Source organism: Myotis myotis, unplaced genomic scaffold, assembly GCF_014108235.1.
Source record: "Myotis myotis isolate mMyoMyo1 unplaced genomic scaffold, mMyoMyo1.p scaffold_m19_p_2, whole genome shotgun sequence".
Classification (NCBI taxonomy): domain Eukaryota; kingdom Metazoa; phylum Chordata; class Mammalia; order Chiroptera; family Vespertilionidae; genus Myotis; species Myotis myotis.
In genome coordinates this window covers 7510169-7537034 of record NW_023416324.1, presented here as the reverse complement: position 1 = coordinate 7537034, position 26866 = coordinate 7510169, and the positions used below count along the sequence as shown (strand labels likewise).

Below are 26866 nucleotides of genomic sequence, written 5' to 3'. Positions count from 1 at the left end.
AGCACACCCTGGCACTGACGCTCCATAAGCTCCCACTCTTTGCGTCTGGTGGCAAGGTCAGAAACCCTCTCCATACCTGCCTTTCTTTCTCTTTGAAGGCACAGTTGCAAGATGCTGATTCTTTTGCATTTCTCTGTTCGTGGTCCTCTGAATGTTCCTGAGGGAAATCGTCAGTGAGCAAGACCGTGTTTAGTGCGTCCTGGCCTGTCCCGCTCTGGGACACACCTCTGAGGCTTCTGGGAGACGTGAGGATTGGAGTTGGTGGGCAAAAGATGGGGGGGGAGGGTAGGGTGCGGGGGAGGGTCTTTTTCTTCAGCCACCTTCTATCCCTATCCTGGGCCATCCTAACTACGTTTTTATTTTTTCATCCTTGTGTGGGCCAGAGGGTACCACCTCCCACCCCCTGACCCATCCCATTCACATCCTACACGACATCTGCCAATTTCTACTCCGTGGTCACACACACAAGTGGTGCTGAGGGAACCAGGGTCTTGAGGATACCTGCGCCCAAGAAAATCTGGGAAAATAGTGAGTTGAAAGAACAGTGATGATAATGATGATGGTGTAAGAGCATCTGTTGAGCGGTCCCACGGGTTTTGTATACATGTTCTCATGGGATTGAATGCTATGTGGTCGGTGCCATTTTTATTCTCATCTTAAAGATGAGGGATCTGAGCTAATTAAGCAGAGGAGAGGCGGTACCGGAGACCACCTGGCAACGCTGTGGCCACGCCCCTTGGCCGGGGTTCCATTGGCTGGAAATTTGACTGGCAGGCGAGCGGGGCCTGCTTCCCCAGCCAGAAGCAGCCAGTGCCCTTCAGCCTTTCTCACACCTGGGGCCCTGAGAGAGGGCTAAGGACGGGCTTGCGTGCTTCTCAAACGGCCACTTCTGTGCGTTGACACATTTCCTATTGAAAGTCCCAGCCTTAGCCTCTTCACAAAAAGCATCTGGGCCTTTTCTGGGCTGGCGCCCTCGCTGTGTTCACCAAGTAGAAAGAGGCGACCAAGGAGCCGCGGGCTCTGGGAGCACAGGGAACGGGAAGTGGCTGTGGGTCTGCTGGCCTGACAGCGGGCAGGACGCTCCCTGGAAACCAGGACTTAGTTGCCTTTCTCTCCCTGGTGGTAACCGAGCTTGCTGTGTGCCAGGCACTGCGGGCATCGTATCATTGTACCTCCCAGTGCCCCGGGAACAGATCCCATCGCTACCATTTTTGGTGGTTTTTGCTGAGGACCCTGAGATACAGAGGTTCAGCCGCTGCCACAGGGTCCCTGGGGCGGAGGTGGGGCTTGAACCCTGTTTGTTAGACTCTGAAGTCCTCCTGCGTGAACTCTGACAGGCACTGCCGTCTGCTCTAGTGACGTGGGGAGTGGACTGGACTCAGCACAGCCTGGGCCACGGTCCCTGCCTGTCTGTCACGTGGATGGAGCTGCGGACCCAGGACACTCCAGAGGCACCTGGAGGCGGTGACCACAGGGTTCTCTGGGGATGCCCAACACTGAGCATTTCTCCGCATTTTATATCAAGCCTCGTTTCCACAGCCACAGGTATTAATTAGTATGGAAGCATGCCTTTTGATTCTGGAAAGTTCCATTTGGCGAAGAGATGTTCAAACATTAAAACTATAAACTAAATTTTCTGGGGGGAGGGAGGGCTTCTGAAGCTCCAGGTGAGTAATTTCATTCCCCAAGGCTCCACCCATGCCGTTTCTGTGAACGGGTGAAACCGTATGCTGGAGACTGAAAAAAAAAAAAAAAATAAAATAAAGCTCTTTGTGGAAATATTAGGTGTAAAACTTAAAAAACAAAAAGGAATTCTATTTCCCTTTAACTTCCCTTTAAAAAATGAATATATACTCCTTGGAAGGAACTGATGAGAGACAGATGAATACAAGTTTCCCTTCAGAATCCAGCAAAACTTTAAAAAGTTATCATTTTTCCCCCTGACAAACAGGTATTTCTGACAACATATCAATAGCCAACCTCAAGTGCAAACCCAAGCCCCAGTACGAAAACCAGGGTAGGGGTGAGTGTAGGGTGAGGGGGCGGGGGATGCCCTGGCGAGGGGGATGGCGAGGAATGGGCGTGGAGAAGTGAGCCCGGCTGGGGAGGGCAGCAGTGCCTGTGGGGATCCTGCTTCTGCACTGTCAGCCAGGCGACATTACCCTCTGCCAGCCTCCGTGCTCCCCTCTCTCAGATGGGCTGCCCTTGCCAGCATTCCTCGCAGGGCTGATGGGACAGAGCAAGCATGTGTCGTGTGGAGCAGGTGCCTGCCACTTGGTAAGCGCTCGATAGATAATGCCAACAGCGTTGCCATGCTTATGGCTCCGGTTCCTACAAATCTGCCCCTAAGTTGTGAATTCCATACATCTGAAAGTTCCCAGCTCTAGCTCTTCTGGGGTCCCCGTCACAGGTTCAGCTTGGCCACCTCAGACCCTCTCCACGGAAGGATGTCCATGCCTGCCTTGTGTAGGAAGAGGCAGCTCATGAATAATGCATGTGAAGCCTGATTATGTAAATCCTCGGGTTTTCTTACATTTTTAGCCAGCACATGACAATGGCCTTTTTTTGGGCCCTTTGCTGTCCCATTCTGTGGTCTTGTGCTTTAGGACGGAGCCTGCCAAGCCCTGGGGGGAGGGACACCCCAGGAGGGCACCTCTCCAGAGGGCACATCAAAGGCAGAGCCAGAGCTCTGCCAGGCCCGGCTCTCCCCTCGGCCCGGCTCTCCCCTCCCCGCGGCCCGCCTCTCCTCTCCCCGCGGCCCGGCTCTCCCTGGTGCTCGGTGTGAAAGGAAGCTGTCCTGTGCTGAGGCAGCCCTGTGACACATGCGGACGGCGGGCTGCGATGTTTAATTTAATTCGGAGCGGCGGATGCCACATCTGGTGCTCCCTCAAAGCCGCTTTCATTTCTGGGGCTGCAGCCAGGGAGCCTGCAGTCTGGAAGGTGTGCAGGACGGAGGACAGGCTTCTGCAGGGATCTCATCTGAGTCAGCTCTTCACCTATCCATCTATCCATCCATCAATCATCCATCTATCCTTCCATCCATCCATCCATCCATCCATCCATCCATCCCCATCCACCTGCCAATCCATCATCTATCCACCTCTCCATCCATCCATCCATCCATCCATCCCCATCCACCTCTCCATCCATCCATCTATCCATCCATCAATCATCCATCTATCCTTCCATCCATCCATCCATCCATCCATCCATCCACCTGCCCATCCATCCATCCATCCACCTGTCCACTCATCATCCATCCACCTCTCATCCATCATCCATCCATCCATCCATCCATCCATCCCCATCCACCTGCCCATCCATCCATCCATCCACCTGTCCACTCATCATCCATCCACCTCTCCATCCATCATCCATCCATCCATCCATCCATCCACCAAATATTGGGTGTCTCCTATGTTCTGGGCAATCAGAACAGTGAAACCAAATCTCTATTCTCAGAGAGTTTAATCATCTATTTATCCCCAGGATGTGGCAGAACAATAAAAATGCAAATAACAGCCACTATGAAAACACACACACAGATGCACTGGACGGAAGTTAAGAAACCGGCCTGAGCCCTGACCGGTTTGGCTCAGTGGATAGAGCATCGGCCTGCGGACTGAAGGGTCCCAGGTTCGATTCCGGCCAAGGGCATGTACCTTGGTTGCGGGCACATCCCCAGTAGGGGGTGTGTAGGAAGCAGTTGATGGCGTTTCTAACTCTCTATCCCTCTCTGTAAAAAAATCAATAAAATATATTGAAAAAAAGAAACCGGCCCGAGATCACACAGTGAGTGGCAGATCTCGGGTCTAAACCTACGTCTGTCTGACGCTAACGCTATTCTGCCACCTTCCTCTGTCCGGGGCGGCGGGGCGGGGCCTCTCACCTGCTGCTGCCTCCTGGCCTGGTTGACCCTCTTCTCCTGGCGCAGCTGCTGCTCCGTGCGCTCCAGGGCCTCCTTCAGCAGCGCCTTCTCCTCGGCCCCCTTGTAGATGTCGTCCTCCAGCTTCGCCACCTGTGACTGGTACATCTGAATGGACACTTTGCTCTGCCTGAGCGTACGGGAGAGACAAAGCCTCTTTTCCCCTCATCCTTCTCAGCCACCGTCAATGTCCCCGACCCGGGGGCTTCTCCAAATACTCCCAGACCCCGCTGTCCTAGTGTGTTCATTACACGCAGGAGGGAATGACAAAGCTTTGGGGGAGTAGAGAGCGGGATAAATAGCGAATCGGCTGAGTCAGCGAAGCGTGAGGGGGCAGAGGGTGTGTTAGCGGCCGCTCCCAATTTCCCGGGGCGGGGGGAGACCTGCGGCCCCTGACAATGTGATGGAGCTGTGGCAAGTCCAGAAATGCTGGAGGGTGAGACTCGGTCACAGCAGGTGCAGCTCACTCATTAAGAGAGAGCAGAGAGCGGAGAGCCCTATGCACTCCGGTGGCCGCTGTGTCACCGAGAGACTTGTCACTTCCAGGCTCTAGTCCTCCATCGTCCTGCCCCCTCAGAGCCCCTCAGATTTTCGTTGTTCCACACCCAGGTCGGTGCCCCGCCCTGAGGCTGAGCCGGAGCCTGGGGGCTTGGGCCTCCGGGGGACCCGGGGTACCTGAGCTGGTCAACGTCCTGCTCGTATCCTCTCAGAAGCTCCTCCTTCCTCTCCAGCCGGCTCTTGAGCTGGGTGATCTTATCGAACACCAGGCCGAGGTCCCTTTGCCGCAGCTGGTTGACTCGCTCCCTCTCTTTGGGGGAGAGGTGCTTCATGGACACGTGACCTGCCATGTCCTTGATGTTCATCAGGCTCCCCAGCGTCTTGCTCATGTCCAGGTACTGCGTTCGAGGAAGGCGGCGCGGGTAAGGGGCCTGGCGGGGGCCACTGCTGGCCGCGCTGTGGCGGCAGACGCCTAGTTCTCATTCACCCCTTGTTGGCAACCGCAGGGAGCAGACCCACGTTTTGGAAATGCGTGCAATTAGGGCGTTTAGGGCGATTTTCATTTTCTCCACATGCATTTACAGCCTGCCTTTTTGAGAACTGGGGGGAAGGTGACAACAGTTATAAACATTCCGCTGGGGCCGTGGGCGGGCCTTCTGGAGCCATTGTAACCGCCAGCTGTGCACGCAGGGCGGGTGTTTACACTACCCCGCGGTTCACACGGACTGCAGGGGACCCGGGGTCCGACAGGAGGCTGGCTGGCTGTACGTACCAGCTTTTCACTGAGATCCAAAGCCTCGGCCACGTCCATCTTCCCCGGCTTTTTGGTGGCCAGGTTGGCAAAGCCATTTTGAGACTGAAATAAAAAAAAAAGAGTTAAAAACTCTTGGCGTCCCATGATGGATGTCTGCATCCGCAAGCTGAAGCGCTGTGTGTTGCCAAAGAATAACTCGGCGGAGTTGATTTTGATTTTAGTCCCCGACCTTCTAGTCTGATTCCTTTGCCAACTGCTGGTAACTGTGTCCCCACCCTTCGGAGCGCAACTCCCTTTGAAACGATACGTCTTGTTCTCTGGTCACTGTCTTCCATCTAGACCAGCGGTTCGCAACCTGGGGTGATTCTGCCCACCCTTGTTCCCCCTCCTGCAGACATTTAGCCATGTCTGGGCACACTGTTGGTTGTTAAGCCTGGGGGTGGCGGATGCTACTGGCATCAGTGGGTAGCGGGCAGGGATGCTGCTACACACCCCACAGCACATAGGGCGGCCCATGACAAAGGATCACCTGGCCCGCCAGGCTGATGTGGCTCAGTGGTTGGGCATTGACCTATGAACCAGGAGGTTAATAGTTCAACTCCAGTCAGGGCACATGCCTGGGTTGCAGGCTCAGTCCCCAGTGGGGGGTGTGCAGGAGGCAGCCAATCAATGATTCTCTTTCATCATTGATGTTTCTATCTCTCTCTCCCTCTTCCTTCCTGTCTAAAATCAATAACAAATATTTTAAAAGAAAAAGAATTACCTGGCCCCAAATACCGGTAGCACTGATGTGGAGAAAGCCTGGTCTAGATGCCCAGCCCCCAGGAAGCGGGAACGGTGCTGTTTTTGCTCTCTCTCCCATTTCCTGGGCTGCCATGGCCCCTGGCAGAGTGGCACTCCGTGGGCGTGCTTGTCGAATGAATGAGTGAAGGTTAAATAGAGAACAGCCCTCCTCCTTTTACTAAAGGAACCTGATTTTTATGCAGCGGAAGCTGTACCCTCACAAAATTTGGCCCCGCCTTCTCCTGGTGCTGGGCCTGGTGGGCGAGGGCCCTTCGGAGCCTTCCCAGGGACTGCGGGGGATGGTGCTCATAGCTGTGCACTCACTAAGACCTAGTCGGCCAGCTGGCTGCTGGAAGGCCCTACCGACTGCGTGGAAAAGCCACCAGACCGATCAGGGAAAGACCACAAAGGGCCAATACATCTCCTTCAAAAGCTAAACTGGGTGTTCGGTGCTTGCCATGTAGCATCTCTTAGCCCATAGCCTTTGCTGGCACTATGCTGCAAGCCTCTGAGATTAAAAAACAACCCCCCCCCCCCAAATATAAAAGCATAGAGGCCCCCAAAGTGACTGTGACAGAGAAGAGTAGAGACATTGATTTATATATTTATTGAGAGGAGAATAAAATAGGGTGTTTGAAGATGACATTAAGCTGGGCAGGTCTGCTGCAAAAAGAACCTGAAATGTCGCTCAGTGTTCTCACCTCCCTGAGCTGCGGCCTCGGCACCCCTCTACAGACCCCCCTCTTCTCCTGAGGGAGGGTCACCTAAGGAAGAGCCTGGGCTCCAGGGTGCAGGCACACAGCCCCCGCCCCCCTCTCTGCAGTCTAGCAGGGTGCCAGAGGCAGACTGCCAGGGACACAGCCCTGGCTGCATCATCCATCACTCTGTGACCTTGGGTGAGGGAGGTACTTGACCTCCAGAAGCCTTGAGGTTTCTTATCTGTAAGCCAGGGATGATAACAGTCACTAGACGCAGGCTGCTGTGAGGATTAAATGAGGTAATGTGTGTAGAGGGCTTAGCGCAATGCCTGGCGCTAGTCAGCACGTAACAGATGTCAGCTGTTCTTCCTCCTGCTGCTTCTCGTCCTCTGACTTTAATTACTGCCGACCTTGAAGGACCGAGGTCTTCTAAGAGAGTTGGGAGGTTTCGTGCCCTGTGGTGTCAGGGGCGGGATCAGCGGTCAGAATATGAGATCCGGCTGAGCTCCCCACCTCGGAGAATGGAAGTTTGATCTTACCAAGCAAACCAACGGAGTCTTGAAGACTCGCATCTCTAGCAGATGTCTAGAAAAACTGTTGGGGAGAATGCTAGTACAGATAGGACGACTACTGTTTCTCCTAAAAGCCTGAGTATGGTTTAGAGTTCAGTGGTTCTCAACCTTCCGAATGCCGCGACCCTTTCATACAGTTCCTCATGTGGTGGTGACCCCCAACCATAAAATTATTTTTGTTGCTACTTTATAACTGTAATGTTGCTACTGTTATGAATCGTCATGTAAATATCTGATATGCAGGATGTATTTAGGCGACCCCTGTGAAAGGGTCGTTCGACCCCCAAAGGGGTCGCAACCCACAGGTTGAGAACCACTGGTTTAGATCCAACAGTGGCAGCAAGCCCCGCCCAGTGGCTCCTGTGATTGGCCCTGACCTGAGCTGTCCATCCTTATGTGTCAATCAAATACCCATTTAGGGTACAGGGCACTTTCAACTTAACAACAGAATTACTTCTGAAAATCCTGTCAAATAAAACTATGCCCCTAAGAGAGGAAGACTTTCTTGTATAAAACTGTTTCCATCCTAGTGAATAATAACAGCAGCCATCATTGGTTAAGTGTTCACTGTGAGCTAAGTGGTGGGATAAGCCCTTTACACAATTACCCCCTTTCATTGTTTTTCATCATCACTTTACATCCGGCCATGGAGGCCCCGAAAGGTTACCAGCCTCACCTAAGGTCACACAACGTTCAGAACCAGGATTCCAGCACAGGTCTCTCCTACTCCAGAATGGCGTCCTCTTAATCACGGCTCCCTCTGCTACCCTTTATGTGTTCGTGTTTTTCAGTTTACAGCAAAAAACAAACTTCAGGCCAACTCATGGCGTCACGCCACAAATTAGCCCGTTGAATGTTTCTGCAGAATATGACATGTGATGTGAAAAGCAGGGTCCACCAGAGGCTGACCTGGCCCCGTGTCAATGCAGAGCTGCATCATGCAGTGCACAAACGGGGCCACCTTTCTATTCTAACATGGGGCTGCTGGGACGCGAGGCACTGACCAGTGGGTATAGACCAGCGGTTCTCAACCTGTGGGTCGCGACCCCTTTGGGGGTCGAACGACCCTTTCACAGGGGTTGCCTAAGACCATCGGAAAACACATATATAACTACATATTGTTTTTGTGATTAATCAATATGCTTTAATTATGTTCAATGTGTAACAATGAAAATACATCCTGCATATCAGATATTTACATTATAATTCATAACAGTAGCAAAATTACAGTTATGAAGTAGCAACAAAAATAATTTTATGGTTGGGGGTCACCACCACATGAGGAACTGTATTAAAGGGTCGCGGCATTAGGAAGGTTGAGAACCACTGGTATAGACAATGGCCCATCTGGAGGGGCCTGGCCCTGAACCACCAATATGCACGGCCGTGCCAGGACACACAGCCAGTGTCTGCCCTCATGCCCGCCCTCTCCACGTTGTCTGTCAGGCAGGCAGAGACAAACTGAATTTGGTTACCGCTTGGATCTCTATTCCTGAGAGAGCTGGCCAATCGGGGTTCGCGTCCAACATTTTCTGGACATTTTTTTCCATTCTGAGAGTCTTTAAGTCTTGAAATGATTTATTCTGGTGAACCTTATCGTCTAGAAAAGAAATGGTTTCGATTCAGAGGAAAGGCTCAGTGATTGCATGTAATACGCACAGCTACTCTTTACTGGTCTTGTCCAAGGGCACACAGCTAATGGGAGGCTGCCTCACGGGAACAGGATGGAACTGGAACTCAGGCTTCTGGGTCCTAGCCCAGTGCCCCACCCAGCAGCCACCCCAGCACCCGGAAAGCCCCATCCCCTCTAGGCAGGGAATTCTGGGAGGTTCCCCAAGGTCGATCCTTGTACCGTGTTGGTCCATGTGAAAGTTTCCACCAGGCCACAGTGAAAAAAGGAAAAGTAGGACAATGTATGGGTTTCATGAAACCCTACTTCTTTAATATCAAGTTCTGCCCTTGACTCGGAGATCATGTCTGCCCATCTTGCTTTTTTGTATTAGAACATCCTTTTGGTTATGAAATGACAGGGACAGAAGACGGTGGTCCTGGCAAATTGGTCAGTCCCCAAAGTGAACCCACCTGGAGGTTGTTCCTCCGCTCCCAACCTCTGAGAATGTTTGATCATATCAAGAACCTCCCCCCCCCCCCCCAGCTCTACGCAAGGAGAGGCAGAGGAGGAAGGACGACACTTACTTGAGCCTGCATTCTCGAGTTCTTTAATTCGTGCTCGGAATTCGGATAAAGCCTTTTTCTGACGCTGTATGATTTCCTCGTGCCGGGACCCTTTGCACTTGGCCCCCAGGTCGCAGAAGGACTGCTCCTGCGGTGAACGGGACGGACGGCGGCTTTACTAGGGATGAGAGCCTCTCCTTTACACGTGGAGAAACGTGAACAATTCGCGCGCAGCAGAAACCTGGCCACCGAGTACTTTGGAAAGTACCGTTAAGGGGGCTTCAGCTGGGGAGGAATTTCAATCTTTCACTTCAAATATAAATTCACAGCTCGGAAAATTTCCAACTTTCCTCCCTGCTTAGCACAACCGTAAACAAAAGATCCCCTCCGGGTTACCTCCCCACGTCTCGTTTATATTTCTTCTAAGCTCGGTTTCCATATGTTGTCATTCTGGGCTCATCTCTGAACAACACATCACATTCTGCTCTGGACGGACATGTGTAGACGAGAACACACAGGATGGCTGCTTCTTCACTGGTAGCAAGGACGGTGAGCTAATATTTGCCAGGGGGGGTTTGGTAAATGGGCTCTCGGCTGGTCTGGAGAGAGGAAACGCTTCCCCGGAGCCCCCAGGAGCCCCCAGAACAGCGTGTCCAGCGGAACTTCTGAGATGGAGGGAGCCTTCTGTATCTGCACCGCGGCCTGGCAGCTGCCAGCCACACAGCTGGAACCGGGTTTACGAAGGGTACAGACAAGGGAAGGCCTTCCTCATCGTCTGGGGGCCGTGCACCCCTTTGAGATTCAGCAGAATGCAGGGTTCCTTCCTCCAGAAAAATCCATGTACACAGAACGTAGTGCATATAACTTCTGGGGGTTCAGGGGTCCCCCTGAAGACCAGTCATGTTACGTGTTGTTAAGCAACACTTCTCTCGGGTAAGCAATTCACCTCTGCGTGCCAAGACTTATTCTAAGGCTCTGGGGACTCAGCAGCGAGTAAAACTGGCCGAATTCCTACTGTCCTGGATTCTGTATCCCGGGGTGGGAGACAGACAACAAGAAAGATAAGCATGGGAGATACAACGGGGACGGTGGTAGGTGTTAAGGAGAGAAAATGGAAATGAGATGGGATGTTAGCAATGGCGTTCAGTTGTAGATAGAGCTGCTAAGGAAGGTCCCAGGCAAAATGGCAAGAAAGGGAAGGAATTGACCATTTGGTTCTTTAACTTATTTATTTATTATCTTAAATATATTTTTATTGATTTCAGAGAGGAAGGGAGGAGGAGAGAGAGAGATAGAAACATCAATGACGAGAGAGCATTATTGATCGGCTGCCTCCTGCATGCCTCCCACTGGGGATCGAGCCTGCAACCGGGGTATGTGCCCTGACTGGGAATCGAACCATGACCTCCTGGTTCACAGGTCGACGTTCAACCACTGAGCCACGCCGGCCGGGCTAGACCAGGCTCTTTCATGTGTGGTGGGCACGGTTCTTAAGAGTAGCAGGAGCGATCAAGCCCCAAAGCATAAACACTTACTTATCTGCCTTGTGTTTGTTCATATCCCATGAGCCAAAGCAAGTCACGTGGCCAAAGTCAGTGTGGGAGGGGCTCGGATTTTTATAATCTACCCACATCCAGTGTTCTGTTATTTGAAACAATGCAGCAGGGCAGCGAGACTCAGGGGCAGCCTCTACTCCGCATGAAGAGCGCGCCGGAGCCCTGCGTGACCCCAACTCGCGGCCCTCTGGGAACTTGTTTATTTAGGGAAGATGGAGATTCTTTCTCATACAACTCTTAAGCCCTCTGACCCGCTCTGGCTTAGAAAGCAGGAAGTGGCGGGAGGGAGGAAACCGTTCTGAGAAGGATCAAATACTTTTTCCCTTTTATCTGGCTCTGCTAATCCCACCCCATAAGGGAAAGTACTAACAATCCATCCCAACAAACACGGGTCCCCTGTGAGCAGAAACCCCGTGCATCCTCCCCTGTGCCCAGCACAGGACCTGGCATACAGCAGGTGCTCAATAGTTGTTGAACGAATGAATGAATGAATATGGGCCAGGTCTCGCACTAAGGGCCTGGGGTTCCAGCAGGAGTGAGACCTGCTCTCTGCCCCCACGGAGCTCAGCCTGTGGACCCACTGCAGCCCCAGCTCATGGCCACCCTGAGCGACAAGGAGACGCTGTTCAAGGGCTCTCGACAGCAGTGGGTGCCAAGGACAGCTGCTGGGCCGCGAGCCCTTTCGTTTGAGCTGTGTGCGGCCCTGGCTCACGGCTGCTTGGCAGGAGAGAGGCATCTGTGAGGACGCGGGAAGGCAAGCTGACACATTTGGCCGCTTCCAAGTGAAAATCCAAAGCCCGTGACTGAAGCGCCCTGCTCTCTAGTTTCATGAAGCAAAGGGGGAGTCACATCCGGGCCTCCCGGAAACCCGGGGCCTCCAGGGAGCACTGGGCCCACATCAGCCCGCCACGGACAATGGGAGCACCACAGCCCCAGCCACGGGCAGAACGTGAGTGCCACCTTCGAGGGCGGCGTGATGGAGGCTGTTCGCACACGCACTCCCTGTTGCTGCGAGGCTGGGACTTCAGGCCCACGGAGGATTCTGGGTGGGGACCCTCGAGAAGTCGCCAGGGGACAGCCACGGAGCATGAATGGCGCTGCTCTTTGGGAAGGCAGAGTGGCCCTATCGAGTGCAATTTAGGATGTCCTCTGGACCCAGCGATTTAGATACAGTGTTTTTGTTATTGTTGTTAATCCTCATCCAGAGGTATTTTTCCACTGATTTTTAGAGAGTGGCAGAGAGAGGGAAAGACAGAGAGAAACATCGATGTGAGAGAAACACATTGATTGGCTGCCTCCTGCACAGGCCCCCACCGGGGCCTGGGCCGGGGAGGAGCCTGCAACCAAGGTACCTGCCATTGACTGGAATTGAACCTGGGACCCTTTGGTCCGCAGGCCGATGCTCTATCCACTGAGCAAAACTGGCTAGGACAGGATATAGTATTAACTACAGTAATGTGGGAATGCAGAAGCTACTGAAATCTCCATCAGCAGGGGGCTGCTTGGACAAAAAGGGACCCAGTGGATTCTATGCAGCCATTTAAAAGCAGAGGAAGATCTTACTTGAAAAGATGCCCATTAAATAGTTATGTGTGTAGAATATATATGGCTTGATACTATAATTTCGCAAAAAAAAATCTCTTCAATAAATATATGCACGGAGGGAGGAAGGGGAGATAAGGACACATATGTAATACCTTAATCAACAAAGAAAATTAAAAAAACTTAAAAAAAGAAGTTAAAAAATAAATGTATGTACAACGCAAAGTAGGTTTACAGTTGTGAGTACATGAGACAGTTTATTCTTGTATTATTAGTTATTAACTAGAGGCCCGATGCACGAAATTCATGCAAGGGTCTTAGCCCTCACAGCCATGGCTTTGTCCGAAGGTCGTCCAGAAGGTCGTTCAGCTGTCTGGTCTAATTAGCATATTACACTTTTATTATTATAGATTATTGTATAATTTTCCATATGAACAACTGTGAGCCTGCTTTTGCCAACCCCCGTGTATACAGGTCTGTTTGCGCTGAGTTTATAAATAAAATGTATTTCTCAACAACCCCACGAGGTGACTAGTGAGGGTCACTTCTCCCACTTTCCGGACGAGGGAATTGGCTCAGTGACCTCCTGAGATCACAGTTTCTGAGAAGAGGACCCAGGCAGACTAGACCCGAGCCCGGTCTCCACCCACTGCCCAGTCACGCTGCGTAAGGATGTGCAGGGGCTGCTGGCGCCTGTGCCAGCCTGCTGACAGCTGGCACCTCTGGTGACGGCATTGGAGGGGCAGGACTCCTGCTGTGTTACTGGCACCCGGCACAGAAGTACGTCCTTGGCACAGAAGCACGTGCTGATTTGGGAACTTAGGAGGAGAATGTTTTCCAAAGCCAGGAAAGCCACCACTGGGCTCTTCCTTCCTCAGCCTGTCCTTGGGGCGCCAGGGCGGGGCGGACACTCACCTCCTGGCTGCTCACGAAAATGTCGGTGAGGATGGGTTCCATCGGCACCGAGAGGTCACAGGTCTGGGCCGTGCTCCTGGGCCTCGGCGGCTTCTCCTTGGGCGGCTGGGGCCTGCGTTTCTCTTGGGAGACTCTGGGGCAGAGGCGATGCGTCACGGGGCTGCACAAGGTTCCGGGGGCCACGAGTTCCCACCCCTCACCCCCCACCCCGCAGGACAGGAAAAGGAGCTCCATTTTTATGGTAACTGAAGTCTCCCGGCCTTCAAGTCTCCTGCCCACAGATCGCTAGGGAGTTTAGTCTCAGGGGACTTGCAGGAGAGTGGCCAGGGCGGCGGGCACCCACCTGCCCTTGCTTCCACCTGGGTCTGCGGGACACCTGCTGTGCCCATACAGGGCATTTGTTGTGTGATGCTCTTTCCTACTCTCTGATGGGTAAGCCCTTCCAGGTCTCATAACAGTCCCATGAGTGGGGGACGCTCCTGGCCCTATCTGACCGACAGGAACAGAGACACGCAGCAATTTGCCGTGGTCACGGGGCTTGTAAGTGGAAATGCCTGGCTTTGCACCCAGACAGCATGTGTCTGGAGCCTGTTCTTTTAACCACTGTGTGACTCTGCTTTGGCCATGAGCCCCAAGGCACGAGAAGCTACAGGGTCTACACAAGCCATCAGTTTTGCTCACACTTTCTTGGGGGGAAAACATTATTTTTATGTCAACATTTGGACAAACTATGGATGAAAATGCAAAGTCACATGTACTTTTTAGACAAATCCATGGGACGGGGGTATTTAACATTTATTTTGAGCTGACCTCAGACACCCCTAGTCGATACATTTGTTTAACAAATATTTATTGATTTCCTTCAGTGCTAGGCACTGCGTGACTGCCGGGAGGCAATGCCAGGCAAGGCCTGTTCTCAGGGAGAAGGCAGACCATTGAATGAGCAATTAAACACAGCCTGACTGAGAAGTTAGGGGAGGTGAAGTGAGGGGCTGAGGGTCCCAGGCAGAGCAGGAGCCCTTGTCTATATTTGGGGAGGGCGAGTGACAAAGGACTTCCTGGAGGAAGTGGCATTTAAGCCGGGACCAGTCATCTGGAATATTGGGCAGGAATCTTTGGGAAGCATAGGACTTAGCAAAGGCCTGTTCTACCTGATAAGGCTGTGGAGCAATGAAACATGTCATTCATTCGTCCCTTCATTCATTCTTCATCCATCCATCCATCCATCCATCCATATCCATCCATCTACCCACCATGCATCCATCCCACTCCTCAATCAGCACTTACTGCCCACCTCTCTGTGCAAGGCTCCCGGGGCACTCAGGTGTACCTGGGCCGTGCAGACCTTCTCACACACCTGAGTGCCTCCTTGAGGTCTTCCAGCTCCCGGTCCTTCTTCTCCACCAGGCTGGTCACCCGGGCCATCTTTTCCTTGAGCGCACCCAGCTCTCTGTTTTGCTGTTGGACCAGGGCCACGTTCCTCTCCAGTTCCACCTTCTGCTTCTCGTTAAGCTCCCCTGGGAGCGACATGAAAGCGGGTGAGGGAGTGTCCTGCCTGGGGTCTCCACGAGGGGCCACGGCAGGGTCCTCTGCCAGGGTTCGAGACCCAGGAGGAGGGCCCGCCCTCCAGGAATTCTCTGGGGGCTTCAGCAACAGCCAGGAGGTCTGCTTGCGTCTGAGCAAACAACTCATGTGAGTGCTGGCTCTAGGAGGGCCGTGTGCTCCGGCCTTAGCCTAGTATTACACCGCAGGTGCTGTCTGTCCCCGCCCCTGTACCTATGGCACTTTAGGGCACTCCGGCCACTTTCCGCTGCCTGCTTCTGCATCTCTTTGCCTAAGGCAGTGGTTCTCAACCTTGGCTGCACATTAGAATCACCCGGGAATCTTTTTAAAATCCTGGTTCCTGGGCCTCATCCTCCGGAAATTCTGTTTCTTTGTTACTAATGTTGTGGCCCCACCCCATAACAAAGAAACAGAATTTCCGGAGGAGGAGGCCCAGAAATCAGGATTTTAAAAAGATTCCCAGGTGATTCTAATGTGCAGCCAAGGTTGAGAACCACTGATCTAGAAGGAATACCTGGCCCTGGGTCCCAAAGCTGGTGAGTGCGAGGGCTTGTGCAGGTGGCCCTGGCCCAGGAAGCCTTTGATCTGGGGGCAAATTCTCAGTGGTGACAGGAGAGTCTCCCGGAAAAGGAGAGTTGGGCCTCATCGCAGAGGTCCTGCGCCCTCTGGGGGGTGACCCGTGGCCCCTGGATATGGAGTCAGGGCCATAGTCGGGATCCAGCTTTTGCTGACCCCGCCATAAGTGCCGTGACGCCCAGGAAAGCAGACTGAGCAGGGCTTTTAAGGCCACGCTGTCCAACTCTGCAGCCCCATTTCTTTCCTTCCTCAAAGTGGGCCAGGAAGTCAAGGGACCCGGGCAAGCATACGAACCTCTCAAATCTGACATTCGGCTGTGGGCTTCCGTCAGGTTTTTCCTTAAGCTCATGATGACCTCCTGCTGAGACAGGATCTCCTTCTGAGCAGTCAGCAAGTCCTCTCTGCAAGTCACAAAACAGGCAAAGCCGGGTCAACCCCGACCCGCGGTGTCTCAGCGCCTGGAAGGGACCAAGCGCAAATGCCCAGTGAGGCTCCGTCAATGATGGTCCATGGGATACCGGTCCCAGCAACGGGATAAGCACGTGCTTTAATAACTCTCAAAACAAAATTCATTTTTATGTACATCACTGAAGATAAATACATCGCGTCCAGCTGGCATGGCTCAGTGGGTGAGTGTCGACCTATGAACCAGGAGATCAGGGTTCGAGTCCAGTCAAGGGCACATGCCTGGGTTGTGGGCTCGATCCCCAGTGGGGGACGTGCAGGAGGCAGCTGATCAGTGATTCTCTCTCATCACTGATGTTTCTATCTCTCTCTCCCTCCTCCTCTCTCTGAAGTCAATAATATATATATAATATGACATATATATATATGTTAAAAAGAGAGAGATACATCGAGAGAGAACGAAGGGCCCTGACTGGGTTCCATCTGAGGCTGAAATATGACTTTGGGGTTGGGAGGGATCTTCAAAGTCATTTAGTCTAACCTCTGAACTTTGAACCCCCGCTAGGACCTCTCCACCAAGTGGTCTCCACTGCTGGCAACCTCTGCTCTCGGCTTGCCGCGACCACCTGCACCGCAGTGTGAGCCAGCATTTCCCGAGCGACTTCCGTGCGCCCGGCCTGAGCCTCCTTGTTTCACAGATGAGGAAGCTGAGGTCCAGCCTCACACAGCTGAAGAGGGCTGAGTTGGGATTTGAACACAGATCCACCCAGGCTTTTCCATGACATCATCCTGACTTGCTAAAAGAATCAAGAAAGTCAAATAACAGCAAGCAGACTCCGGACTCCACTCCTTTTTTCAGATTCTGACAACTTGGCCAGAAATGGGAGTTTGTGGGTTTGTCATTGCTGGCGTGCACGCCAGGGCGGGTGCTCTGGCACAGACACGGCCTCTGGGTACTCACATCATGTGGTCACACACTGCGTCTTTGGTGCGGCTCTCCAGCGGGGACCCCGGGGGACGGTCTTGCTGCGTTGCCTTCTCCTGGGCTGAATCAGGGACACGTGAACATCATTACAGTCCTGCCACCCATGCCTTCTTTCCCCGATGCGTGTTAACCCATCAGCGCACCTGCATCTTCCCCCACTTACACACTCTCCCTACACCCGCAGTGCTCTCCCCCTAACGGGACGTACCACAAGTTCTGTGTCACAGGCTGAGGACTCCCCCCAACCCTCTTTGAGCTCATGAAATCCTTCCAGCTACTCTCTAAGGCACAGATCATTAACTCCATGCAGACAGGGAAATGGACACAGGAGTGACGGAACCTGTGTCCACTCAGCAAGCCGGTGAGAGGTGGAGCCCTAACCACGGGGTCACACCTCCCGCCCTACTTCCTCCTCTGCACTCAGACAAGAGGTGTGTCCTTACTACATCTTCCACTTACTCCCCAGCCCACTGCCTTCGGCTTCCACCCTCACCACTCAATCACATGCTCATTCATTCATTCATTCATTCGACAGTTCAGTGCTTTATGGTCTAAGTGTGCGGTGACCAAGCTGTCACCCTTCAGGTCCCAGCTTAAGCATCCTCCCTCTGACCTGCACCTGGCCTGGGAAACTGAGTCCCACTCCAGGCCCTGGCCATGGTGCCCTGTCAGGGCAGTATTTTGGTTAACTGAAGGGACCTTGCCTGCTTGCCCATCACTGAACCCTCAGTGCCTAGAATGAACTTGGAACATAATAGATGCTCAATTAAGCGTGTGGCGTGAATGAAGGCATGAGGTGAGCCCTGACAGCTCGTCAACTGGCTTGAGACCAGGACCATGATTCTCAACCAGGGGTGAGTTTGCTCCCCTCACGTCGGGGACACTTGTCAATGTCTGGAGACATTTTTGGTGGTCACGCTGGGGTGGGCGGTGGTACTGGCATCTAGTGGGTGGAGGCCAGGGATGCTGATCAACACCCTACAGTGCACAGATGACCCCCACCCCAAAGAATTATCTGGCCCCAAATGTCAATAGCGCTGAGGCTGAGAAACCCTGGCCCCAGGCCTTTGCTTCCAGAACTCTTCTCCGAGAAGTGACGCTCAGGACCCCTGACGTTTAGAGCAGCTAGAGAACCTCTCCAAGCAGCCGGCGTCTTGGTCATTTAGGGCAAATACATGCTCACTACTCCGAGTTCCGTTTCAGCCTCGCGGGGGTTTAGCTTTTAAGAAACCACCCCTGGCTGGTTACAAAAGTGCGTTAAACAAAGTCACAAATTACAACGCAGAGGGGAGCCTTTGAACGGCGCCTGCCTGGGGTGGGGGTGGGGGGGTGCCCTGCCATGCCACTCCGACAGCCCTGACAGCCCTGGCAGCCTGCGCCTCCCTGGCTGACTGGTCGGGCACAGAGGCTTCCGACTCCTCGTGGTCACTTCTGTCGCACCCGGGCCTCGAGGGCCCCTACCCGTGTTGTGTAACAAGAATGAAAGGGGGACCAGGGGATCAGTGAGCTTCACAATGAGCAGAAGCCCGTTTCTTACCCAGCAGCCTCTTGGGGCCCACAGGACAACCAGAACCTGCCCCGACACTCAGGTTCCTCAGGGTCTCTTTGGACCTACCCAGCTCATTGTCCTTCAAAGCTGCGAGCTCTTCTTCTATTTTCTGGTGATGTTCGGTCACTTTTCTGAGTCTTTTTTCTAGACTCACGATCGTCAGGGAGTGCTGTTTGATCTGCTCCTTGTACCCCATGACTTCTTCTTCAAACGCCGGTTTCTGTGATTCTCGTTCTTCGTGGAGGGCCTTGATGGTCTGCTGTTGCAGCTGTATCCGCCCCTCCATCATGATCTGGGGAAACAGAAATGGTTAATGCGACCCCAGGCGGCTGCTCTGACAATAACAACAGTAACACATCTCCTTTGCACCCACAGCCACTGAGCTTGGTCCCACCTCAGGGTCCCTGCATGTGTGTTGTTCCCTCTGCGTAGTACACTGCTTCCCTGGCTCCTTGCATGGCTGATTCCTTCCCGAGTTTCAGGTCTCCCGTGCCACCTCCTCAGGGAGGCCCTCCCTGATTGCCTACCCAGAGGAGCAACCTGAGGCACTTTCCATTCCATCATCCTGTTTTGTTTCCTCTGAGGCACTTAGCACCATCTGAATTATCCCGTGTCTTTGTTTCTCACTCCCACCAGCATGTAAGCTCCATGACAGCAGGTACTGATCTTTTTATGGGCCCAGCACGCTTCCGCTGCGCGACTCTGCGGTACTGATCTTTTTAAATTTACCAACACACCCAGCATCATCAGTGTCTCGATCCCTGCCACAGCATGGGAGCCACATGCTCAGTAAATACTCATTGAATTAATGAATGAACGATTTCATAAGAAAAAAGTGGATGGCCCGGCTGATGTGGCTCAATGGTTGAGTGTCGACCTCTGAACCAGGAGGTCATGGTTCGATTCCTGGTCAGGGTGTATGCCCTGATTGTAGGCTCAACCCCTCATAGGGGAAGTGTAGGAGGCAGCCAATCAATGATTCTCTCTCATCATTGATGTTTCTATCTCTCTCTCTGAAATCAATAAAAACACGTAAAAAAAAAAGAAAAGAAAAGAAAAAGTGGATGACTTTGTATTTCCTAAAAACCAAAAATTACCCATGGTCCCCAAATGGTGAGTCAGACCCTTTGCCGTAACCACCTTCTCCTTCCCAGGGCTCTTCTTGGCACATCTACCCCAGAGCCTCGTCCTCACCCCCATCCTGCCTCTTGGATGAGCCTGTCTTCTCTCTAGTGACCTCGTTCTCCTGCTCCCCACACCCCGCTGCATGTTGGGCCCCCGGGCTCAATCTCCGCCCCATGTGTCAATGCTTCGCCTGAGAAACCACATTCGTTTGGCAAAAGTCTGAGGTCAGTTTTGGCTGTCCCAGCTGTGGGGAGGGTGCTGCTGGCATCTGGTGGGCAGAGACCAGGCTGCTGAGCATCCTACAGTCACAGGAGGGTTCCCGGGGAAGGCCTATCTGACCCAGAGCCTCAGCAGCAGCGTGGAGGCCGGGCACCATCCGCGCCCCCCCCCCGCCCCCCCGCAGCCCCTGCCCTCCCCCATTTCTGAACCCCTTGTTCTCACGGCGCTGTGATCTTGCATCGAGAGGAGAAGTCTGTCTTACCATCTTTGTCTTGGCAGTCTCCAGTTCAGCTAACGCCTCATTTAATTGCACGGCCAGGCTCTCTGCTTTCAGACTCTCCGACACCTTTGTTCTTTGGCTCTCTTCTACCATGGCCAGCGCGTCCTTTAATTCATCATTTAGAACATCTTCCTTTTGCACTTTAATATCCATTTCCTAGACAAGCAACAAATATCAAATCAACAGACATTCAGGAATGAGTTTTCACCCCGCCTCTGCCCCCCCCTCCCCCCCTCCCCCCCCCTCCCCCACGGCGTTCAGAGGGAGGTGAACTCTATCCTGTTACTGTTTCCTCGGTTCTTTTTAAGTCCAAAGTCCATGCTTTCTCTGGAAGGTTCCAATGAGTAGAGAACTCCCTCTTATAGTCGGCTGGCATTTGTGTCCTTGCGATTTCCGGCCTCTGAGCCCAGGTCTGTCACCTGGAACTCACTGAGTACATTTTATTTCTCTTTTATGAGTACGTTTTATTTCCCTTTCTATACTTGAGGAGGACTGTCATGTCTCGCTCTAACTCTCTTTTCCAGGATAAATGTGCCGAGTTCCTTCGCCCCTCATTACAGGACCTGCCTTCAGGACGCTCCACGTTCCCAGAGGCTTTGGCACGGATTGGCCTCCCCCCACCCTCGGGGCCCAGTCTTGCCAGGGCCTTGGTCCTGCCCTTCTGCTCAGAGCCCGCCTGTCCTGCCGTTGACTGTGAAAGTTCTGCCAACTCCCAGTCCCTCCTCACAGTGTGCCCTGCGGGCTGTGTGGCAGGCACTGTGCTGGGGGCTTGTGAACTTCATTTCCTTATTTGACTTTTTTGTTAGAACAGTTTTAGGTTTGTAACAACATTGAGGGGAAGGTACGGAGAGGAATCCTGGTTTGGACAATGGGTGGATCTGGCCCAAGGAGATGCTTACTGGGGACCCTGGCAGGCATCCCCCAGAGCAGCCTGTCACCCACACACACTGAGATGGTGTCTCTGATGGGCCAGGAAGCGGCAGGACACGCTGGCCGGCATCTTTGCTCCTTGCCGACGACTCAGCAGCCACGCGGGACAGGAGCACAGCGCTCACTGTTCCCACGGGTCCCAATTTATTTTCCTTCTCCACTTTCTCCTCTTCCTTCCACAGAAACCCGATTTTTGCCCATGCAGATGAAATCAATCTCCCCACTGCTCTGCGCATATACAGCTCGAACAGCGTGTGAGTAAGCAATTCAGAGTGTCTCTCTGACCTTGTCATTCCTTGACCTTTGCTGGTAAGTGGGGGCCTGCCTGAGGGTTGTCACAAGGCCCCGCCCTCTGATGTCATCGATGTTCTAAGGTGTTGAGGACACTGTTGGTCGCATTACAGAGTTCTCTGTGGGATGAGCCCCGGGAGACGTTAGAATGGTCCCAGTTTCATGAGCAATGGCTCCATTTTCATCTATAAATTGCACAACTGGGCTTCCCTTTTCACTGTAACTGTTAGAATAAAAATTGTGGCCCATATTGATTTCATGATGCATTTATTTTGTTTGCACTAGTCTCATTCCCGATCCATGTTATGCCCCGAGTAATCTACTTAAAATTGTTAATTTCTCCTTTTCTCCTACCCCAAACTAAAGCATTTTATGGAAGATCCCGTGTTAAGTCGTTTGGGGAATCCAGGCTGCTTTCCTGGGCTCTCCCTGAGCCCGCAGCATCGCGCCTGCTCACAGGAGCCCTCCGGAGGGAAGCGGGCAAGTCCTGCACCACTTCCCCAGCTCTGGTCGGCCTCCTCAGGACACACTCTTGGAAGTGCCCAGGACCGCCATGCAATCCAGATGCGGTTCCTGACTCTCGTCCCCCTGGAGCGGTGGCGTTCCAGGTGCGCCAGCACCCCCTGGACTGACTGCTAAACGCTCAGGTTCCTGGGCCCGCCTGCCCTCCGGGGGCACCTGGGATAAACTGCCCAGTGACTCTACCCAGGCTGACGTTGGGAAACTTTCTTGAGAAAAAAAGACCCAGGACTGATGTGAATAGACTTTGAGTTCCATCTGGCCTTGAACACCTTTTGAATTTGTATTTACCTGTTTTTAAATAACTTAAGTGTTATTTAAATTAAACCTCTATTGTCGGGCTGTGTGTTTATTGCTTGCTCTGACTGCTGAGACGTTGACCATTGTGTGTGTGAGTGTGTGTGTGTGTGTGTGTGTGTGTGTGTGTGTGTGTGGTGTCCCTGGTACTGCTGGGACCCAGGAAGAGTGAACTACATCCCACAGCCTGGAGGTGCCCCGGGCAGGGCCATGTGCCAACTTCTACCTCTACTGCACCGGCCACGCCCAGTGACGCTCGTAAGTGGGGTTTGGCATGAAGGCGATGATGACAATCGTGAGAAGTTCCGGTGGAGAAATGACATCCAGGTGATGAGACGTTCAGGCGTCCATATCCTGACCTCCCTCTCTGACCCCAGGCGGCCGAGCCACGCAGAGCTCGCGGCCAGCAGGGAGAGGCGGAGTGACGATGAAGGAGTCTGGCATCAGATGGTCCTGGGTTTGGATCCTGGCCCTCTGCTTCCCAGCTGTGAGCTCAGAGTAATAATAATAAAAGCGGGCAACACAGCCAGCATTCGGGGAGTGCCAGGGACTGTTCTGTGTGTTCTGTGTGTACGTTAACAACGGAGCCTCACGGCTCAGCGAGGCTGACCTTTGGGGTCATCTGTGTTTCACGAGTGCGGAAACCAGCGCACAGAGATGCTGAGCGACTTGCCTAATGTCCCACAGCCAGAGAGCGGCCGGGGTGGGCCCGACCGCCTGCCTCCCGAGCCTGCTCCTAACCGTGCCTGCTCCTCCGCGTCTCTCCCCGCGGGGGCGAGTACCTCTTTCTGCTTGGTCAGGCGGTTCTCCAGGTCTTGCACCCTTCTCTTTTCCCTCTCGATGGCCTCCCTCGCTTTTTGTTTCTCGTGGGCGATGCTGCTCTCCAATACCTGCAAGGCAAGGACAAGTGGTCTGAGGGCGTGCGCACCAGGAAGAAAGGGAAGTGGATGCGTAATTGTTGAAACCAGTGAGTCAGGCGTTGGGAGCAAGAGCTCCAGGATCAGGGGGCCCATCGGGGAGAGATGAGAACCTGGAAGTCACGTGTTGGTTAGTCATGTGCATCACAGGGAGAGCTCTGCGTCACTCAGGCATCTGGGGCTGGCATCCGGGAAGTGACATGCTGGTGAGTGTTCAGCTCAAGGCGCCTGGCCCTGAGCCACCGAATGAACTGACATGTGCTGGCCCCAAGGCGGCCTTCTTTGGAAGCACACGGCTTCTTGGGAGGTGGGGCACGAGAGACAGAGCCGGGCAGATACCCTCTCACCACAGGCCTGGCGCCTGGTGGTCTCTACACAGCCTACAAAGGCTTGGGTCCAAAAACTGATGTCCGGGACAGTCTGGCACTGGGAAAACGTGCCCGGCAAGGTCTGGTGATGGGGAGGAGGTCAGAGCCCAGCCTCAGCCCACACAAGCCCCACAGGGAGGTACACAGGCAGAGCGAGGCTGGAGAACTCCAGTTCTGGCTGCTGGAACTCTTGCAGTTATGCCCCCATAAACATATAGAGTTCACAAGAAAAATATGTAAAATATATACATATAACACAGACAAAAGACTGGAGAGGTATGTGCCAAGATGTAAAGATGGTAATTTGGGGGAAGTTGGGATTATGGCAATTTACATATTCTTCTTTTCACTAGTCTATATCTTCTGAATTTTCTTTAGTGAACATGCATTATTCAGCAAAAAGAAAGAAAAGCTACTGGAAGTTGTTATAGGGCAGTGATGGCGAACCTATGACATGTGTGTCAGAGGTGACACGCAAACTATTTTTTTGGTTGATTTTTCTTTGTTAAATGGCATTTAAATATATAAAATAAATATAAAAAATATAAGTCTCTGTTTTACTATGGTTGCAAATATCGAAAAATTTCTATATGTGACACGGCACCAGAGTTAAGTTAGGGTTTTTCAAAATGCTGGCACGCTGAGCTCAAAAGGTTCGCCATCACTGTTGTAGGGGATGCTATGCCGGGGTGGGGGTGGGTGAGACTTTGGGACCCGTGGCCCTGGAGAAAAGACCAGCTTCCCCGCTGTGCCAGCAGCCTCAGTGGCCCCCGTCCAACCGCCCTTCTCCGCGCTCGGGCCTCCCGGGCCCACCAGGGCCCTGACACACCTCCCTGCCGGGCTTGGCATTTCCCTACTGTCAGGTCTGCCTCCGAAGGTCCAGCCCCCACCCTGCCAGTCTAGTCCTTCCTGTTGTAAGAGTCCCTGTCCGGAGGGCTCCTTCCCTTCTTTTATTAGGTGCTGCCTGGCACATTCCAGGTACAAATCATAATGGTGACAACGGGCATCTTTGCCAGTAAGTGCTTGCAATGTGGTGCCTGGCACTGTGTGCTGAAGTATCAGTGCATCTAATATGCACCCCCCGGGCAGCATCTGCCCAGTTATCCCCACTGTACAGGTGAGGCCACGGCGGCTGCAAGTGAGGCGGGAAGAGGACACGTCATGTGCCCCCGTCACACGCCAGGAAGCAGTGGCTCAAGTTCGGATGCCAGGGCCCCGCCCTCCCCACTCTGACACTGACCTCTGGACCCTGCTCACCTGTCCTGATCCAAACTCCACCCTGCCTGGCGGCAGGAGACGCTTAAGCGGGCACAGAGCTTGCCACCCGCTCAGCAGGAGCCGGAGCTTCAAGACCCAGCCCTGGCCCATCTGCATAAGGGAGCCCAGGGGCAGCCGCTGACCAGGGTCTGGGTCTGGCCCCTTGCTCGGGCGGTGCTCCCTCACCCCCCTGGACTCTGACCTCACTCGCCTGCATTGACTGGCACAGTCCCGCTGCCAAGGTCTTTGCTTGACGCCCCCCCTCCCCCCTCCCCCCTCCACCCCCTCTCTTCTCCCCTCTGCTGGGCACACCATCCTCCCTACCCCACCTAGACTCTGCCCTCACCTGGCAGGTGCTTCACAGTGAATGCACTGATCGACTCCTCCCAGCAAACCCCTGGGTGGTTCTGCCCTGACACCCACACCGCAGCTAGGTCACAGAGGGCAGGGCCGGCCCAGGGTCGCACAGCATGAAAGGCAGGGCTGGGATTTGACCAGAATGGACACTTTCAGCCCCCCACGCTCCCCCCGACCCCCCCTCGGCTCACCTGGCGCGCACTCTGTCTCCCGCGTCCTTCCCCTGCCCTCATTTGGCTTCCATTTTGCTCCAGTCTCAATTCCGTGCCTTATGTCCCTGTGCCTGCCCCCCGGGCTCACTCAGGCCCCTGTCCTTTGCACTTGGCCGCTTTATCCAGTGACATTCTCTTCCCCCAGATGCCCCCTCTCTCCTCCAGGTCACCTCCCCAGAGAGGCCCTCCCTGCCTGCAGGCTGCTCTCTAACCCCCCTGTGGAGCCATCTGTGCATGTTTAGGTGGTTGGTTGCCCCTCGCCTTGGAGTGGGCTCTTGTGCCCTGTCTTTCGTGGGGACTGGCTGGGGAGGCTGGGTGTGGGCGTCCCCAGCTCTGCTGGGCCTGGAGCTCAGACATCCCCTGCCCCACGATCCCCCTCTCCTTCCCATCCACTCCAGAAGGCACTGAGCCCCGGTCATTGCTGTGACCACCGCGTGAGTTCGTTATGTTCCTGACTGCGAGTTGGAGTGTATTCCTCCCGCATCCCTGCTGGACTGCATCATAAATGCCTTTCGGTGAGGAGGAGGGGGAGCTGGCTGAGGGCCTGACCCCGACTCCACCCCGGGGTCATCCTCTCCTTCCCTGGGTAGTCACCTGTGTGTGACATGCGGTTCCAAGTACTTCACGTCTGTGAACTCACTGAACCTCTGAGGCAGGTGTGTCACCACTCCCGTTTCACCGATGCGGAAACAGGCACAGGCGGTTCAGTGGTCTGCCCCAGGTCATGCAGCTGGGAAGCTGTGTCAGGTGACATTGGCCACTTTGGCTGGCGCTGCCCGCATCTGCCCATGTGCCCACACACTCTGGCAGGCACAGAAACAGCCTCGCGCTTGGCTTCGGGCTCCTCCCGGCTGCCGCAGCCCCCGACGCCTGCTCCCGTACCTCCTTCTGCTGGGTGAGGTGGTTCTCCAGATCCTGCACTCTCCTCTTTTCGGTCTCGAAGGCCTCCTTTACTTTCTTCTCATGGGCCACGCTTCTCTCCAAAACCTGCAAATCGATGACCAGTAATGTGCCCGAGAAACTCATTCTGATGATGCTAAGAATAACGCCGCCAGCTCAAGGGCTAGGGTGGTCTTACAGGCCAGGGCCCCCGGCCAGCACTTGCCACTCTCGCAGGAACACTGTCAGAGAAGTCAGCGCCCCATTTCCTAGATGAGGAAACCGAGGAACAGGAAGTGGGTGCGAGCCCCAGGGCCACGCAGTTTGTTGGCGGTGGGCGGGGATTGGAACCCTGCACCGAGGAAAGAGCCACCTGCATGCAGGCCTCGGTAGGCAGCAGGAGGGCAGGGAGCCAGGCATGAGTTATTTCGGTGCCAGGCAGCCTCCCGATAAGGAGGAGAATCCCATTAATAATGGAGCTTGCCGATCCTGGTGGGCTGCCCTCGGCTGGGTGATTCCCTGGTAGTGGAGAGGGAGGCTGGGCGACGTTAGGAAGTTGCTCAAGGATGCACCCAGCCCCGAAGTCCCAGAGCTCCGTGATTCCTCCAGCTCTGGGCTTTGGGTTCCAAATCTCCACATAGTAGATGCCCATGTCCCAGTCCCAACGTCTCTCCCAAGCCCTACCTGGGGCTGTATTTTATGCTGTTTACAACTTCCCA

General features: G+C 53.8%; 1 protein-coding gene across 1 annotated transcript in view; it reads right to left on the bottom strand.

The window, feature by feature from the left end:
* Positions 1-26866, bottom strand: part of LOC118676301 (transmembrane protein 51) — a 155103-nt gene that overhangs the window by 10428 nt on the left and 117809 nt on the right. The window contains exons 23-36 of the mRNA XM_036349955.1: positions 26151-26255; positions 22940-23047; positions 20103-20276; positions 18563-18788; positions 16924-17008; positions 15852-15958; positions 14776-14935; positions 13419-13551; positions 9427-9553; positions 8706-8830; positions 5196-5279; positions 4601-4821; positions 3890-4055; positions 77-157 (exon numbers count right to left, since the gene is read on the bottom strand). Of these exons, the coding sequence (XP_036205848.1) occupies positions 77-157; positions 3890-4055; positions 4601-4821; positions 5196-5279; positions 8706-8830; positions 9427-9553; positions 13419-13551; positions 14776-14935; positions 15852-15958; positions 16924-17008; positions 18563-18788; positions 20103-20276; positions 22940-23047; positions 26151-26255 (1902 nt within the window). The remainder of the gene's footprint in view (positions 1-76; positions 158-3889; positions 4056-4600; positions 4822-5195; positions 5280-8705; positions 8831-9426; positions 9554-13418; positions 13552-14775; positions 14936-15851; positions 15959-16923; positions 17009-18562; positions 18789-20102; positions 20277-22939; positions 23048-26150; positions 26256-26866) is intronic.